The following is a 17,714-nucleotide window of genomic DNA, read 5'->3' as shown; positions in this document are numbered from 1 at the left end:
AGGGGCATTATAAGACTGCAGTTTATAGGATGTTTGATCGCCACAGAAATATATACCCATTGTAAGCAATTTCAGCCTAATGTACTGGAAAATTGCTTAACAGATTTTTGTATTTGATTAGAAATATTTCCATACTGGTGAAATGCCACTCATTTCTTTTTCTGAGCAGTGAATCTTAAGTAGCAACAGGGAGAAAGCCTCCCCACAGCCACCATTCATCTTGCATATTCAGCTAGAAAAAGAAAGAACAGCTAAAGGCCCATTGGTACCTCTTAGGTAACCACAGGTTTTCATTTTGTGCTGAATTATTAGACATTTTTCTTTTTATGTTCTTAGAGCATGATTAAGAGACCAATTTACTCCCAAAGAAAATTGCTACTAAATTACATCTATTAAGTTTTTATATTAAAACATACTCTACCAAAGGTTGACAGTCACTGAGCAGCTGTGCCACTCTGAATGCGTCATGTGCTGGCATAATTTATTAACTGACTCTATGCAAGTGCCGTGAAATTACTCTGGGGCTGCATTTGAGTATCTCCAGGGTCCCGGATGTTTCACTCCCTTTGTCCTTGGCTTTTCTTCCTATGGATTACACACAGAGACCAGAATTCTCAACATCTTCAGAGAAATTTTGGTTTGCAGAAAAATCATAAAAAAAAACCCAAGACGAATGTGGACACTACATAAATAGAACAGATTTAATAGAAGGCTCCACAAACAGTCGATTTCTAGGCCACAGTCAATTTCTTGGGTGGCCCTTAGTGAGGCCACAGTTCACATGACCTTATAAACCATGAGCAAAATTCCTCTGTGATGTGATGAAAAATTCCAGTATGTAAGGGAAGTAAGAATGATCTCAAGTGACTTGAATTTTTTTTTTTTTTAATCCAGATCATGAATATTTAAAAAAAAAATAATTCTGAGTGGGGAGGCGATGCTGCTTGGGAAGCACTAAGTTTTTCACTAGGTTCTATGAGTTGATTTGTAGAACAGTTGCCAGGTCTGGAAGCGTCCTCACTAAAACTCATTATTTTCAGTCAGTCTGGCCAAATGTCAAGCTGTTAAACAACCTGTGGACTATCTAAACATTTGGCAGCATACAAGAATATAAATCTTTCTTATCCCTTGCAGCCCTGAGTAGTTACGTATATGGCAACAGAAGAACTGCATATCTCATTTGCTTTACCCAGTATGAGACTGGAAGCAAAGTAGATTGGATTCAGATCAGCTCTGGACGAGGGAGTTTCTCCACATTCACTGTGAGCCACTTCAAAAGCCAAATGGCTTTTCAGACTATCATAGCCTAGTCTCCAAAGGATCCAGGGATCCAGTTAAGTCTAGGGTGTTTAGGGCACTGATTTGGGTAGATGAGATTATAAGGCTGTCTATAGTATTTTATTCTCAGAGGCTTCAGGCAAGAATTCCTCGAGAACAGGAAAGCCTAGATTGAGAGTGAGTCCATGGCTTCATTCCACCAAATACCTGATTTCTCACTTTCAGTTTCACTTCCTTAGTAAGGAAGAGGACAGGCTGTCATTTGGTGACCTTTGCAACTCAGTTGTATAATATTGTTATGTTTTTTCCTAAACATACAAGTAAAATATTTTTAAAGACATTCTGAAAAGTGCAGAAAAACAAAATAGCATCATGATTCTGTTTGCTAAAGACCCTCAGCTAATATTTTGGTGGGCTTCCTTCTGATGTTTTTCCTATGAACATTTTAAAATCTTGAAATCATAAAATGCGTATATTGGGGGTTTTTTTCCTACTTTTTTTGGTAAAATATTTATGATTGTATCACGATTTGTCTGGTCTTCTATTAGATATATACCTTTGAGTGCTATGTATTTGCATTGATCTCTGAGTATTTCCTTAGGATAATCTTCTACAGGTGGGATTACTGGGTAAGGACATTTCGATGTGTGTTGTCAAATCCCAGCTGCTAGTGCCAGACCTCTTACATGGTTAAGTACTCAGTAAATAATTGTTGAGTGCATAAATGCCCCAATTTATAATGCCCTAGCAGTATGCAAGAAGAGCCTTGTCTCCGGTCAGCCCACATAATATGAGTAATGATTAAAGCCGAATTTTGGTTTCTGTGAATCTGGTAATGAAATAACATATTTGCCTTAAGAAACAGAAGTAAAAAGTGAACCCTCCCTAAGTGATACATAGGTTTAATAGACTGCTGCTTTATTATCTCCGCGTTACAGATGGGGAGCCGGGGCTCAGAGGGGTTGGGTAACTAATTCAAGGTCACACAACTGGTAATTCCAGCTCGCTCTCTTGTCCTGGGATGCTGCCTTGGGAGACAGCACTGTGGGTGGGTCAGAATTATGGCCTTGGGTTCAGGCGCATTGGGGTGGATTTGGGTCTGAGTTGATTGAAGTTCTCTGGCTCTGGGTTTTGAGGTTCTTGGAGCCAGTACAGTGGGATGGAGCACCCCAAGTCTGAGGTTGAAAGTTTGAAGGCCTTGTGTGTTGAACTTAGAACTGGGCCAGAGGGTAGAGACCGGGAGTTCTGGACCAATGCCCAGGTTTTAGGGGCTCCAGTTCAAAGAGCTTTGGGTCTGAGTGTGCTGGAGTCTTAGGGCTTCAATTCTGAGGGCCCAGTTCAGGTTTTTGAGTCTGAAGAGCCAAGTTCAAGAGTTCCCCACAAAATCTGAATCTGAGGGGCTTGTAGAAAGTTTGTTGGTCTGCAAGGCACAGCATGAGAGTCCCATCCTGAAGGCCCTTTTTTCTGGGTCTTAGGGTTCTTTGGCCTGGGAGGCCTGATGGGAAAGGGTCAGTTGTAAGTCAGGGTATACAGTTTTGAGGGCCTAACATGAGAAACCCATCAAGGAAATGTTTGGGCCTGAGCGTTCCGGGAGCCTAGAGCCCAAGACGCCCTGTCTTCGGCTCTGAGGACCTCTGGGGGTGATTGCTTAGGGTGAACTGTCCTGAGGTCTGAGGCCAGTGCTGAGAGTACCGAGCTCGCCGTGCGGCTACGTGGAGCTTGGAGGCGCAGATCCAGGACAGCTGTGACTGCGACGGTTTGGCCCTAGGACCCCGCGGGAGGTGGCAGCGCGAAAGGGTTGCCTGTGCGGACAGCCAAGGCGGCGGGGGCAGGTCGGCGCTAGGACCCCGCGGGCTCGGCGGGCGGCGGCGGCGGCGCGTGGGGCGGCGCGTGTTGACAGCGGCGGCGGCGGCAGAGCCCGGCGGGCGGCAGGAGTCGGCGCCCCAGGTTCCTGCCCCTGGTCCGGAGGCGGTGGCGGACCGGCGTCCCGGGATGGCCTTCATGGAGAAGCCGCCGGCCGGCAAGGTGCTGCTGGACGACACGGTGCCGCTGACAGCGGCCATCGAGGCGAGCCAGAGCCTGCAGTCTCACACGGTGCGCGGCCCGCCGGTCGGGGCGGGCGGCGCGGGGCGGCCCCGGGCCTTGAGAGGGCTGCGGGCGGCCGGGCAGGGTCGCCCGGGAGGGGCCCGGGGCAGGGGCCGGCGGTCCGGGCCGAGAGGGCTCGGGCGTGGCGTCGCTTCTGGGCCAGGGTCCCCGGGGCCCAGGCGGCAGCCGAAGTCCTCAGGGGACGAGGGTGGTAACCGCAGCCCCTTGGGCCAAGGGAGTGGGAGGGGCTCGGCGGTGCCCTGGGAAGGGACTCCGAGTCGGGGGAGGTGAGGGACCCCCGGGCCGGCTGAGGAAAGGGACCACTCAGGACCCTCTCCATTTCTCCTCTTTGGGGCGGCTGAGTTTCCCTCCTTTCAGCTGGGCATCAGAGTGGTGGGGATGAGGGTGTGCCGGGCCAAATGGAAGGATGACTTCATGGAGCCTACTTGTTGGGATGGCAGAGTGGCCGGTGTCTGAAGCCCTCTTTCCAGGTCAGCTGCTTGCCTGGGGCACGGGGAGATGGTGAGGGAGGCAGTTTGGGCTTCCGCCGAGGCAGGTGTTTGAAATTGCTCCTTCCCTCCTCTAACTTGCTCTTTAGCAGGCAGTGGTAGCATTTCAATTGAGTTTAAAACCCACTGGAGTAGCATAAAGGAGTAATAGGTCCTCATAGTAAACACAGACAGAGTTCATTTCTGTTACATAGTGTCTTTTATGGGTCTTTAAAACCGTGGTGGTTTTCATGTGCCTGTACCTTTTTTTTTTTTTTTCCTTGAAAAGCATACTGTGCATCATAATTTACCAGCAATAAACCAGTAAAAAAAAACCCAAAAAAACCAGGAGCTGCTAGCCAGTGGGACTTTGTTTGGGAAATAATGAATGGGGAGAGAGAGATTCCTTAGATTGTAATGTTTTGTTGGGTCACCAAATCAGATTCCGGCTCAGAGGCTTGTTTGTTTACCATTGCAGGGTGTTTGGGGTTCATCATCTGGAGCCTAAAGCCCCACAATAGCCTTCTGTTTCTCTTCTTGCTCAAGCTGTTCTGGCGACTTCAAAGACATCTTTTATTCTGTTGTATTAAAGTGGGACTTTTTTTGAACCTCAGTTTCCTCTTCCGACAGTCATGCTTTGTAGGGCTTGGATCGTTCAAAGTGTTCACTTCCAGTTTAGGAAAATGATCATGTATTTTTTTAAAGTGCATTTTATTTCACTGTGCATGTCTTTAATTCTGATCTACAGACTTGTGAGAAGGCACTGTATGGGACAGAATTTGTTAACCCCTCTGTAATTTGTGCTAAGGGAATAGGGGTTAGGAGTTGAAATTTAGGGCTGGGTATCAAGAATAAATTCTGCTATTTTAATTAGATTATTATTTTAACTTGACTGTTGACCAGTATATCTTATAACCTTTCAGGGAGTGGGGTTGGGTCTTAGGCTTATTTTGTACTGAGAGTCCAGAGAGAGTTGATTATAAATGCTCACAGACGACTACTTCCAGAAAGCATTTCATGATGGATGGCCACTGCCCCACGCCCTGTGTTCACCTCCACCTTAACCTTCATCCGTTTATTCTGTATTTACTCCTTTAGTTTTCCACTCTACCAGGCTGTGAGAGGAGGGACGATTATTATTCATTTTGGGCCCCCCAATTCCAGGCATCGGATAGGATTTCATGTGTCTGTTGAATGACTAAATGAATGAATTGTAACAGTCCTTCGTCTTCTTTTCCGTTTGTGTTAAACAGTAGTGATAAAAAATTGGAACAGCATGACATCTGAGGCTCTACATTAAGGGGTCAGTGCTTCAGCAAAGTGGTGTAAGATGTTGTAGGATTCTGTTTTTATTGCAGAGGTTTTCTTTAAGAAATAAAATAATTTAGAATAGAGAACAGGAGTTCCTATAATGATGACTGAACACCAAAGACAGTGACTCACGGGAGACACATAGAGGCAGATGTGGCAGATTAAAAAAAAAAACAGTGCAGCATTGTCTTGCGTAATTTTTGACTGTTCAGTGTTCTTGTCATTTTAGCTGTAAAATATGAGACTGAAAAATATTGCATCAGCCCTGAACTTGACTGAGAAAATCCTATGTTGATGCAAACTTTTGAGACTAGTAGACTCTTAAGGGTAAGTCCCTTTAAAACAGGAACTGTTGGAAATTGTTTTGGAAAGCAGTAGTTGTTAAAAGTGGTATACAGAAGAAAAAGCCATTGTTTTCTGTTGGGAAGTTGGAAGATGGTTTTCTGGCTTGTTAGCTGAAGGGAGATGGTATCTACAAAGTCAGAGGATCATCCTCCCTTTCACATGCCAAATCTCCGTGAAGTTGCTCCTTGACTGTATATAGGACAGAAAGCTCTGGAGAGGGTGCATGGTAGACATCCTTTGGGTTGGACGAGGCAGGGCCCTAATATGGGTTTGGGGTGACATGTCATGTGACGACATTGGTTGGGCAAGTCACTTAAGCTTTTTTTTTTTTCCACCTAAGTTTTTTGATGTTTAGTTTTGTCACCTGTAAATAGGGTAATAAAATACCTGCCCTGCCTGCTTCCCAAGGTTGTTAAGAAAATCATGAAAAAGTCTTTACGAAGTATTTGTAAAGTACATTCCTTCCTCCTTCCATCTATTCATTGTATGTCCATGTATATGCAAAGGGTTAAATACATTAACATGTTTTGATTGCAAGTAAGCTAATTTCTGTCCATGGTTGCTTTTTTTTAATCAAGGTTGTTGAGCCTTGGGAAACAGGATTTATAGCAGAAAATGTTTTGTTCCATATGATTTAGAATTTATGGACTTGGGAGGGGGAAATTGTGTGGATTGGAAAATAGAGATGCCAGAAGGATGAAGGGAACACAAGGTCACCACCAGAAAGGCGTGTTGGGATGAAAAACCCACAGAAGGTGCAGGTTGGTAGGTGGTTCTGTGCCTGAATGTGGTTTGAATGATTTTATTTTCACATTTATGGAGCATGATGAATTTAGCTTCAGGAAATAGAGCAGGCTTCTGCTGCAAGGAAATGAAACTTCCATAAAATCAGAAAGGACAGTATTTAGAGATGCTTTCAGCAAGGGGAATAGGGGAGTGGAAAGAGAAGAATTTTCCAGACAAAAGAGATTCTGGTAAAAGAAGCCCCCCAAGTAGATTGTGGGAAACTTCGGGAGCATTATGAATGAGTATGTAAGTTCTTGACTACATGAAAGGGAAAGCTTTGGAAGTCAATAGACTGAAGAAAAATGCGTACCTAGCTGAAGTAGAAACCAGAGAACCTCCATTTTTGGAGAAGGTTGTTTTCAAATGTCTGTATCCAATTTTTGCTGGTCACTATGCTGCAGTTTGGAGAAGGCAATGGCACCCCACTCCAGTGCTCTTGCTTGGAAAATCCCATGGACGGAAGAGCCTGGTGGGCTGCAGTCCATGGGGTCGCTGAGGGTCAGACACGACTGAGCGACTTCACTTTGACTTTTCACTTTCATGCACTGGAGAAGGAAATAGCAACCCACTCCAGTGTTCTTGCCTGGAGAATCCCAGGGACGGGGGAGCCTGGTGGGCTGCCATCTATGGGGTCCCACAGAGTCAGACACGACTGAAGTGACTTAGTAGCATGCTGTAGTTTGATAGGTCTTAATCTCCATTTCCTCCCTTTTTAACTGTTCTTCCTTGAGGTTCATCAGATTTAGGGTCCATTGACTCTGCATTTGGTGCATTTTGTTCTTGAGAAACAAAAGACAGTTTAGTGGTATTTGAGGCATAACAGAGTATTTTACAAGTTGGTGGAAAAGATAATATTTCATGTTAAAATCTTTACTGAAAATGGATCTTACCTTGAACTTTGATTTTGGAAAGTGCATTCCTGCACAGCTTGTTTATTCAACAATACACGTTCCCTTAACAGAGATGTGCTGAGCGCCTAGCATGTGCCAGACACCTGCTGGAGGTGAACGTCACAGCTCCTGCTCACATAGAACTTTGTTCTGTCAGATTCTGAGGTCTTCTGTTTTCCAGGGTATATGCAAATCGACCTGAATCTTTACTGTCATAACAAAGAGTTTTGAAGTTGCTTTTGTGGCTTGGTTTATTGAGCTTCAACCTCTTCTCACCTTTTGTTTTTTAAATAGTCTTTTAAACTCTATTCCCATATCACCAGATTACCTGTTCAAATGTGATGCCAAAACAGGAGATGTGGTTGCTTGAAGGCCCTGGCAGTTTAAGTAGTCCAGTGCTCAATATCAGAATCCATCTGGGCTTCCTTTGGAGATGTTATTTGGAAACTTATTTTGATTACCAAGTTATATTGAATGTTAAAAAAAAAATTTTTTTAGGGTGTTTGCATAGACAAGTGGAAACAGAATGATCGTTACCTTGCAGCACTTGCACACATTATAAGATAATAATAGTGATTTTCCGGGAACTTAATCACTCATCTTCTACTTGGTTATATATTTTTCTGTGCTTGTCCTTGAAACCCCTGATGGATGCAGTCAGAAAACTGAGCTGGATGCTTAGAGACTTGTAATTAGTTAATTTATAGATTCAGTCTCTTTTACTAAAGAATCAGTTGTTTTGTACCTTGATGTAGAGGCTGAGGACTCATAATTCTCATACATCACCTCTTTTGAGGATTATCCCACTAGAAAGCTTTCTTGTTGTAGGAAAACAGATAACCTGGCTGGAGGTGCTGGGAGGAAACAAGGATTCTGGGGTTAAGGTTTATTTTAAGTGAAAAGATACTTACTTACTTTGCTCCCCTGGGGGAATAATGAAAACAGCCACCCACGTACGTGTACATAGCTTCCATGTGTATTGTGATCTTGAGATTGTTCAAAATACAGGTTGTTGATTGAGCGCCTCAGTGGGTGCATCTGGGGCAAGTAAAACAAACCCTCTGTTCTCCATGGCAAGCAGGTGGTGTGAGGGGTTTCCAGGCAGCTTCATATGAAATGAAGCTCCTTTGTGTTCCATCCTGAAAATGGGCAAGCTAGACACAGGCATTATTTCAGAACTCGTAAGTGATTAAGTGTAGGGGGGATGTTGTGGCAGGGAGAGCACTAGGCTTTTCCTATTGTTTTTCCCCTAAACTGGCATTTGTCCTTGTCAGTGACTTCTTTCATGGATAACGTGCCCATGGTTTGGGGAAATTAAGACATAGCTCCTCTTCAGAGGTGATGAGGGGGGACCTGTGTTTTCAGCTTGAAATTTTGACGAAGGGCTAAGAAACAGTTACTTGACCTTGAATAAGTACTTGGACCTCAGCGGAGGGAAGAATCCCTGCAGGTTGGCCACTTAATCTCCGGCTGACTTTCTGACCACCGAATTTGAGGTAAATCTGGCCATTTCTAGCTCAGGATCACAACATCATGCATTTCCCCCAAAAGAGGACAGTTGAAAGCAAAAAGGAATTGCATTGTCATATTGTCTTCAAATAATCCAGTAGTTAATTTTTAGTGGCTGACAGGGTATTCATTAACATAATGTTAGCTTGGGAAACTCAGTGCCGAGTAACAGGAGTCTTCCCTGGAAGTTGTTTGCTTGTGTCACAGCTTTATGTAATTCACATACCGTACAATTTACCCGTTTATGGTATATAGCTCGGCGGCTTTTGGGTATATTCACAGAATCATATGTCTGTTGCCATACTTAATTTTATTTTATTTTTTTTTTTTATTAAATTTTAAAATCTTTAATTCTTACATGTGTTCCCAAACATGAAACCCCCTCCCACCTCCCTCCCCATAACATCTCTGTGGGTGATCCCCATGCACCAGCCCCAAGCATGCTGTATCCTGCGTCAGACGTAGACTGGCGATTCAATTCTTACATGATAGTATACATTATAGAATGCCATTCTCCCAAATCATCCCGCCCTCTCCCTCTCTCTCTGAGTCCAAAAGTCCGTTATACACAGCTGTGTCTTTTTTCCTGTCTTGCATACGGGGTCGTCATTGCCATCTTTCTAAATTCCATATATATGTGTTAGTATACTGTATTGGTGTTTTTCTTTCTGGCTTACTTCACTCTGTATAATCGGCTCCAGTTTCATCCATCTCATCAGAACTGATTCAAATGAATTCTTTTTAACGGCTGAGTAATACTCCATTGTGTACATGTACCACAGCTTTCTTATCCATTCATCTGCTGATGGACATCTAGGTTGTTTCCATGTCCTGGCTATTATAAACAGTGCTGCGATGAACATTGGGGTATATGTGTCTCTTTCAATTAATTTTAGAACACTTTTTATTATCTTGAAAATAAGCCCCTGACCCCTTAGCCCTCACCTCGGAAAGTTTTATGACATTGCCGGATGCTAACCCCAGGATATATTCTGAGTCTTTTATCTCTTTGCGTCCAGCTCCTTCCAGGTATCCGATCCATCGAAGGGACAGATTCTCTGTAAACACGTGTAAATGTGTAAACGTGTTTATATGACCTCTCAGAACCTCACTCACCTGAAACCTGCTCATGGGCTCTGGATCTTCAGGCTGGAATCACTGGAAGAATTTTGAAAACTGTAAACTTGAAGAGTTACCTATTTAAATTGGTGAGGGATATGCATTTTAAAAAATGTGCTGCACTGTCACATATATTACCACTTAAAGAAAATCCTCTAAAAATGACTTGAACAACACAGGGGTTTGGGCACTGGCCCTCCTTACACTGGGAAATCTGCATATGACCTTATAACCTGCCCTTTGTACTGGTGGACTCAACCAATCACACGTGGTGTAGTACCGCAGTACATATTTATTGGGGAAAAAAAAAATCCTCGTGTAAGTGGACCCACACAGTTCAAACCCATGCTGTTCAACAGACGGCTGTGTTGAAAACAGTAGATGAATTATGTCCTGTGAGTGGGAAGAATTGCTCTGGGTCGAAGCCTGCCTGGTGCATGTAGGTGTGAGTGCCAGGTGACTTAGTGATGAGTGCACAGGGGAAGGGCAAAGGGCTCTGGGCCAAAAAGCCCTGGTCTCAGACCTGCCTCTTACCACAGCACCTCTGTTTATGATATTCAAATAAGGCTGCCCACATTTCTTTGACATGGCTTATCAGAAACAGGCCATTTCTCCTCATTTTTCAGCTGAGGCTTTTTCAGGGGGCCGGGGAGAAGTGGGGCTGTGCTTAGACAGCTCACCTCTTCCCCTTCCCACTCCCTAAATGGAGAGGGCCACGTGGGCCACTGTTCAGCCACTGTGGGTGCTTTTCTTTCTTTTTTTTTTTTTAACTTGAAATTCAGCCTTTCATGTCTATCTATGTATTGCTGTTTTGATTCAAGCTAGCACAGTCTCTTCCACAGACAGGAAGCATTCAGTTAAGTATTGCTGAACCCGTGAGTTTGTTGAATGAATGCATTTATTCAGGGCGCAGCTCAGGAAGCCCTGCCTGTAGACTGCTACCTACTGTCTTACCTACCAAACTACATGTGATTTCCTTCCTCTCATTCCTCCTCAGTTTTATTTGTGCGAAAGTCGCAAGCATTTTACACACAGATTATTTCTTATTCCCTGTTCTCTGTTTATGGCCTCTCTCTCCAACACAGGTGAAACTATAAATAGCTGGAGGAGTGGGGCAGTGCCTTAGTGAACTTACTTAATCTCTCCAGCCTCAGTTTCTTCTTTTAAATTTATTTGGCTGCACTGGGTCTTAGTTGCAGCATGGTACAGGGATTCTCTAGTCATGCTTGTGGGCTCAGTAATAGGGCCGCAAGGTTAGTTACCCTTTGGCATGTAGGATCTTAGTTCCCCAACCAGGGATTGAATCCATGTCCCCAGCATACAGGGTGGATTCTTAACCACTGGATCACCAGGAAAGTCCCAGCTTCAGTTTCTTCATCTGTAAAGTGGGGTTAGTACGAAGATGCTCGGGCTCTGATGAGTAACTGAACTCAGACACATGGGTCATTCTAAACAGAACTCAGCACATAGATGTCACTGTTTCGGTTGTAGTTTACCCTCTGTATTTGCTGGGCTTCCCTAGTGGCTTAGACGGTAAAGCGTCTGTCCGGGTTCGATCCCTGGGTTCGCCTAGTAACTTTTTAGGCATTTGTACTTTTTTAGGCACTGAATGGAAAAAGGAAAATTATTTCTTTAAAAGTTCATCTCACTGTCACCTGTGACTGCTAGAAAATAGCAAAAAAGACCAGTGACATTTCAAAGACTCCCAACCCCCTTCCTGACTCCTTGTTTTTCCCTTTTACCCTGGAGGGACACACTCTGGCAGCCAGGCTCAGAGAAAGAATAGAGCACAGGGTCTCCTTAACCAGGCCTGCCTGGCAGCAGAGCTGGCTGTTGGTGTTCAGCGACGGCAGGGGAGGTGGAAGAGGCAAGTGGGCAGACCACGGGCTCAGCCACCAGACCAGCAGAGGAGTTCCCGGAGGCCAGGCCCGAAGGGAGGAGGTCCCTGGCCAATGCCCACTTCAGCTCCTCACATCCCAGCTTTTGTTCATCATCAAAGGAATCCCAACATCAGTTCACACACACTTGACCTCTGGTAGCAGGGTGAAAAAATAAAATAGAAAGCCCTCTGGTTTGTTCTTTTCCCTGCCACTTCCTCTGACAAGTGACCATGCTCATCGCCATTCGCAGAGGTGGAGGGGGAACAGGGAGCTGACATCTTCTGAACACTGCCTCCTGAGAAACGCACGCATATTCTGTGGCCCGACTGCCTTCTTTTTCCCTAAGACGGGCACAGTCAGGCTGTGGGCTTGTGTCCCAGGCTTGGACGCAGCCTGCTCTGTGAAGCACAGGGTTTCTGCCATGCCAGAAAGCCTCGAAGATGTTGGGAACATTATCAAGCACTTAGTTTCCTATGTGCCAACCACTGTGTTGTGTATTCAGCTAAAAAGATGAATGACATAGTGAGCTTACAACCCTGGTAGAGGTGGTAGACCCATAAACCAAAGGAGAAGTAGGTATTGAAAGTACCAGTCTACCTGGGAGCAGAGAGGGCAGTTCTCCTGGGGGAACTAGGAAAGGCTTAACAGAGCCTTCCAGAGAGCTTGTTGTAAATCCACATTCCACAATCCATTTTTCCCCTTGCATACTCTTTTCATAATAATACTGAACTGTAAAAACCACCTCTGGAAGTGATTTTTAAATTAAAAAAATTTTTATTCAGATTAGCATGTTTTTAAAAATTATAATATTTTATCTTTGGGATCTGAATTACACTGGCTTCTGAAATCTTACCGTAAGAACTGTGATAAGGTAAATACACCTGCTGCTTCAGGCAGTTTTCAGAATAACCATTTTTACAATGATTCCCATTTCTTGTCTTTCTTACTAACTCATATTTTGCCATTGGCTTTTCCTGAAATCTGCCTTTAGTCACAGTCCATTATGGGTGTAAATGAAACCCTATATGACTAAAAAGAAAATAATTTTAAAAGTTACATAATGGTCAAAACCATCTTAAACCAACTGAAACTATGAGCACTTGGAGACCCTTTGTTTTGAGTTAAAGGGAAAAAATACTTCAATATTTATTGACAGATTTGTTTTAAAAGTAGAAATAGAAGTCTTAAAAGCTTCAACACATAAATTTTGAAACACTTTCCAGAACCCCTAGTTGTTTATCTTGTTCCAAACTATTACTAACCCACCAAAAGGATCTCAGTTAAAAAAAGAGAATGAGAGAATGAGCAGCTATGTTCTCTGAGGTCAGGGTGCACTTTCAGGATGCAGAAGGTCTTTAGTTCATTCATCAGATGCTGCTGAGTATACCCCTGTGTTCCTGGCACCATCCTAGGCACTTGGGATGCAGGTCTAAGCAAGGCAGACTCAATCCCTGCCTTCATTGGTTCATTCATCACACAGAGATTTATTGTAGAGGATTCTGGTGTAGATGAAAAGATGGAAAAAGAGACTAGAGCCAATTGTGGGGTCCTTGGATGCCACACTAAAGGATCTGAATAGCAGGGAGGGGCTCAAAGCACACACGTAGCAGAAGGTGGTATTTTAGGAACTTCATTTGTTGGCAGTGTGCGAGGTTCAGTAAGAAAGGTGGAAGGAAGAGGAGAAGAGTCCAGAGTGATCATGAAGCGGTGAAGTTAGAAAAGCCACATCCCAAGTCAGTGGCAGGAGGGAAACAGGGACACTAGAAATGATTACAAAAAGAGTATGAGGTAAGCAGTGGGTAGCTGGTCTTCCCAGGAAGATGGTGAATCTGAGTCTGGTTTTAGACAGTACTTGTCATGAGAACAGTTAGCATTGTTACAGCACTTTTTATATGCCCTGTGCTGATTTGGTAAGTTTTAACCCAGGCAATTCATGGGGTCGCAAAGAGTCAGACATGACTGAGCGACTGAACTGAACTGAACTGAACCGAACCCATGTAAATGTAACCACCGTGTAACATTTTCATTACTTGAAATATTTTCTTAGTCCTCTTTGCAGTCAGTACCTGGCAACTACTGATCTGCTTTCCGTTACTGTTGTTTCACCTTTTCTGGAATGTCGTCTATAAATGGAATTTTGTAGGATGTAATTGGTGTCTGGCTCCTTTCTCTTAGTTTAGAGCTTTCAGCTTCCTCCATACTGTTGCATGTTTGTCGTTGTGTTTAAGGGAAGGCAGGTTTATTAGGAAAGATAGTCCACAGATAGAGTGTGGTTCTTCTGTTGCGTGTTTTGTTGTTGTTGTTGCATGTTTTTTATTACTGAGTAATGTTCCACTGTTTGAAGGTTCCACAACTTGTTAGCGGTTGACCAGTTAGTAGACTTCTGGGTTGTTTCCAGGTTGGGGCTAATCATGAATAGAGATGCTGTGAACATACAAGTCTTTGTGTAGATGTGTTTTCATTTCTCCTGGGTAAGTACCTAGGGGTGGAATTGCTTAGTCACCTGCGAAGTGAATATTTAACTTTATAAAAAATTGCCAGACTTTTCTAGATTCTCATCTGATCCTCATAACCCCTCTGAATTGTGTCTGTTATCATCACCATTTTTTCAGTTGGAAAAAAGTCAAGTGCAGGAAAGTTGGAGGAAAGTAAAGTACGTATCTTGCTCCAGGGCATAAGGGTAGGGGGCGGCAGAATGAAGGTTTTTCTGATGCCTTTGGGCGATGTTGGGAGCCATTTCCAGCCTGATCTGTTGTTAGGGCCACACCTGTTTGGTGGCTCCCCCACGCCTAGGCCTAGCCAAGGACAAACCAGCGGGCCTTCTGCAATCTACAGAACCAGACACTAACTTGAGTGACCACTTTCTCAGTTCCTCTATTCGAGCTGCTAGGAGTGGAAGGATAAAGAAACAGGTGAAATTAAATAGCATATTCTGCTTAACCCACTCTCTCTGAAATATTGTCATCGGTTATATGCAATCACTGTAAAGATTCTCAATGTATTTTACATTTGTCATAGGAAGCTTTTGAAATCTGGTGTGTATTTCCCAGTTACAACGTATCTCAGTTAGGACTAGCCTCATTCCAGGTGCTCAACAGCCACACATTTTTTTGTGGCTACTGTACGGGACAGCACAAATATAGGTATTAAAAATAATATCCAGAGGTACAGTTACTGAAATGGAAAAAAATTCATGTTATATTAAGTGAAAAAAAGCAAGTCGTAACACTATATTTGGTATGCTTATATTTTTATAATTACATGTTGTATCTGCAGATATGTCATCTATAACCATATTGGCCAGTACTGTAGCCACTGGACTACTTAATTGTTAAAAAGATAATTTTTCTTTGTATTTGGCTGTGCTCTGTCTTCATTGTTGCTCGGGGTCCTCTCTAGTTGTGGCGCGCGGAAGCTGCTCTCTAGGTGTGATGCACGGGCCTCTCAGTGCGGTGGCTTCTCTTGCTGTGGGGCAGAGGCTCCAGGCGCAGGAGCCACAGTCGCTGTGGCCCCCGGGCTCCAGAGCACAGGCTCAGTAGTTGTGGTGCGCGGGCATAGTTGCACGTGGGATCTTCTCGGATCAGGGCTCAAACACATGCCTCCTGCATCAGCAGGTGGATTCTTTACCACTGAGCCACCAGGGAAGCCCTGGACTACTTAAATTTAATAAAGTTAAATAAAAGTTAAAATTCTGTCCTTAAGTCAAACACGGGCCACTTGTGCCTCGTGGCCGCCACATTCAACCTCGCATCCTTGGGTCACTACTCTCTGCAGTCTGCCAACCTGACTGAGAAGGACTGAGTGAGACAGTAGTATCTGCCAGCCCTGCATCCAGCAGGGCTTGGTGACCTTTGAGATCCAGAGCCTCCACGGGCTTCAACAGTGAAACACAAGAAAGAGGTTCACCTATCCTGCAACAGCTGTTAGTGTTTAATGGGGGCAGCGTGTGGAGACACGGCAGTCTAATCAAAGACCCTGTTCTGTTTTGGTACAACTGCCATTCAGATTGCCGAGTATTCAAAGCATCCACTTCAGACACGTTCATGTAAAAATGCTCCTTTCTGCTTCAGAACATGCCTAGTATTCATGGTGGGGCTTGTTTAAGATCGTTTTCTTATTTATACACCCTTTCTATGCAGTGCCCAGATAACATCCATCCTGGAAGCGCATAGACAACAGTTTGTGTACCTGTAGCAGGAAGTGGGTTGCAAAGTGCAGGGTATTAACGTCTGGGGGTGCTGTGAGAGCTCAGATCCCCCAGGCCCCAGTTACCCTCCTCTCTTGGCCCTCACTCTGTCCCAGCCTCTCCTCTTCTCAACTTGATGGACTGGTTCTGCTCGTTCAGCCAACCTCAGAATGAGGGGAAGATGGTAGGAAAGCATTCTGCCCAGGGCCATAGAACCGGGGAACTCCTGTGCCCATGGGTCAGACAGGCCTGGGGAAGAGGCCGTTCTCAGCACTTACTAGCTGAGCGCCCTTGTTTAGGGCATCTACCCTCTTTGAGCCCCGGGATTGCTGTAAAAGTGTGACGTCTGCCTCCACGCGTTGCTGGGAGATGGACTAAGCTGAGGCACAGAAGGCTTAGAGTAAGTGCTCCATAAACGGCAGTTATTACCTTCAGCTCTGAAGACAGAGGTGGCAGCATGGTGTGCATAGTCACATATGTGGTTGGTTATGAATTGGGAGTAGTGTCTCAGGAGAACACAGTGACATTTTTAGGCCAGGCAGCATGAGTTTCTGTGTAGTCAACTCTCTGTCATCCTTAGTGATGGTGAGCAGTTCTACTATAAATTATTGAAAGCAGTAGGGACTCCCCTAGCTTGACTTTTACTTTCAAGCTTTTTTTTTTTCCCCTCCCACCAAATGTTTTACCGCCCCTGATAGAAGGAGAAGAGTTCATTTGTTTGACTTTCATCTTCTGTTTTTCCAGTCTTCCCAGCATAGTAAAAGTGCTGATGATTTGTCAATTGACCAAAAGTTCCCTTGCCAAAGGAAAAAAAGATGCTAGTTTGCATTTATGATTGATAACATACTATACTCTTATCCAAGCTTGGATAATTTTGATCCTTATCTTACTACTAGAGATTCTTTAAAGTACCATGTTTTAAATGATATGTATGACAAACCAAGAAGCTTAAAAAAAAAAGTTTTTCCTGATATGAAATGTAATATGAGCTCATTGAGGATAAAGTGAAAAATACAAAAGAGAAAATAGCTATGAGAATTTAAATCACAGATAATTTCACCTCTGGAGACAACAGATATTAACATTTGGTGTAGTTCCTTCTTTTGATCTATGTCATCCCAGAATTTTTTATCCTTTTTTAAGAATTAACATCACAGCACATACCTTTTCCCAGGTAATGAAAATCATTTCAGTACATCCTTTTAAAGGCTTGCATATTCTTCCACTATGTACATAAACCATAAATAACTTGCCTATCTTCTTATTGCTGATATCCAGGTCATCTTGGGCTGCCCTTGTGGCTCAGCTGGTAAAGAATCCGCCTGCAATGCCGGAGACCTGGGTTCAATCCCTGGGTTGGGAAGATCCCCTGGAGAAGGGAAAGGCTCCCCACTCCAGTATTCTGGCCTGGAGAACTCCATGGACTGTATGGTCCACGAAGTTGCAAAGAGTCGGACAGGACTGAGCGACTTTCACTTTCAGGTTATCTTAGGGAGGAGGCTTTTTAATTAGCCTGCTTTAAAACTGGGTGTAGAAGCTGGGACGAGGCTGGAGGAATGGTATTCCTTGTTAGCAGTCGGAGACTGATAAAAATTGTTTTCCATGTTCCTAGGGAATGGCTGTTCCTTCTTGCCTCTGTGCTCTTGGTGCTGCTGCTGACTCCTGTACTTACAGGTTAAAGCCATGACAGATTTCCCCTTGAACACCTTGGCTTTGCTATTTTTTCTTTTAATATTTATTTTGGGTAGCTTCCCAGGTGGCTCAGTGCTAAACAATCTGCCTACCAAGCAGGAGACTCAGGTTCGATCCCTGGGTCAGGAAGATCCCCTGGAGTAGG

At 44.1% G+C, this 17,714-nt stretch overlaps 1 protein-coding gene across 11 annotated transcripts in view; it reads left to right on the top strand.

Moving 5' to 3' along the window:
- Nucleotides 1-3,222: 3,222 nt before the first annotated feature.
- PXK (PX domain containing serine/threonine kinase like) overlaps nucleotides 3,223-17,714 on the top strand; it is an 82,812-nt gene continuing 68,320 nt past the window's right edge. For all 11 annotated transcript variants that reach the window (XM_068981959.1, XM_068981958.1, XM_068981961.1 and 8 more), the window contains exon 1: nucleotides 3,223-3,372. In XM_068981959.1, coding sequence (XP_068838060.1) covers nucleotides 3,271-3,372 — 102 coding nt within the window. In that variant the 5' untranslated portion in view covers nucleotides 3,223-3,270. The remainder of the gene's footprint in view (nucleotides 3,373-17,714) is intronic.

Source organism: Capricornis sumatraensis, chromosome 10 (assembly GCF_032405125.1).
Source record: "Capricornis sumatraensis isolate serow.1 chromosome 10, serow.2, whole genome shotgun sequence".
NCBI lineage: Eukaryota > Metazoa > Chordata > Mammalia > Artiodactyla > Bovidae > Capricornis > Capricornis sumatraensis.
Note: the sequence above shows the minus strand (reverse complement) of the source record. Positions and strands in the feature narration are given on the sequence as shown.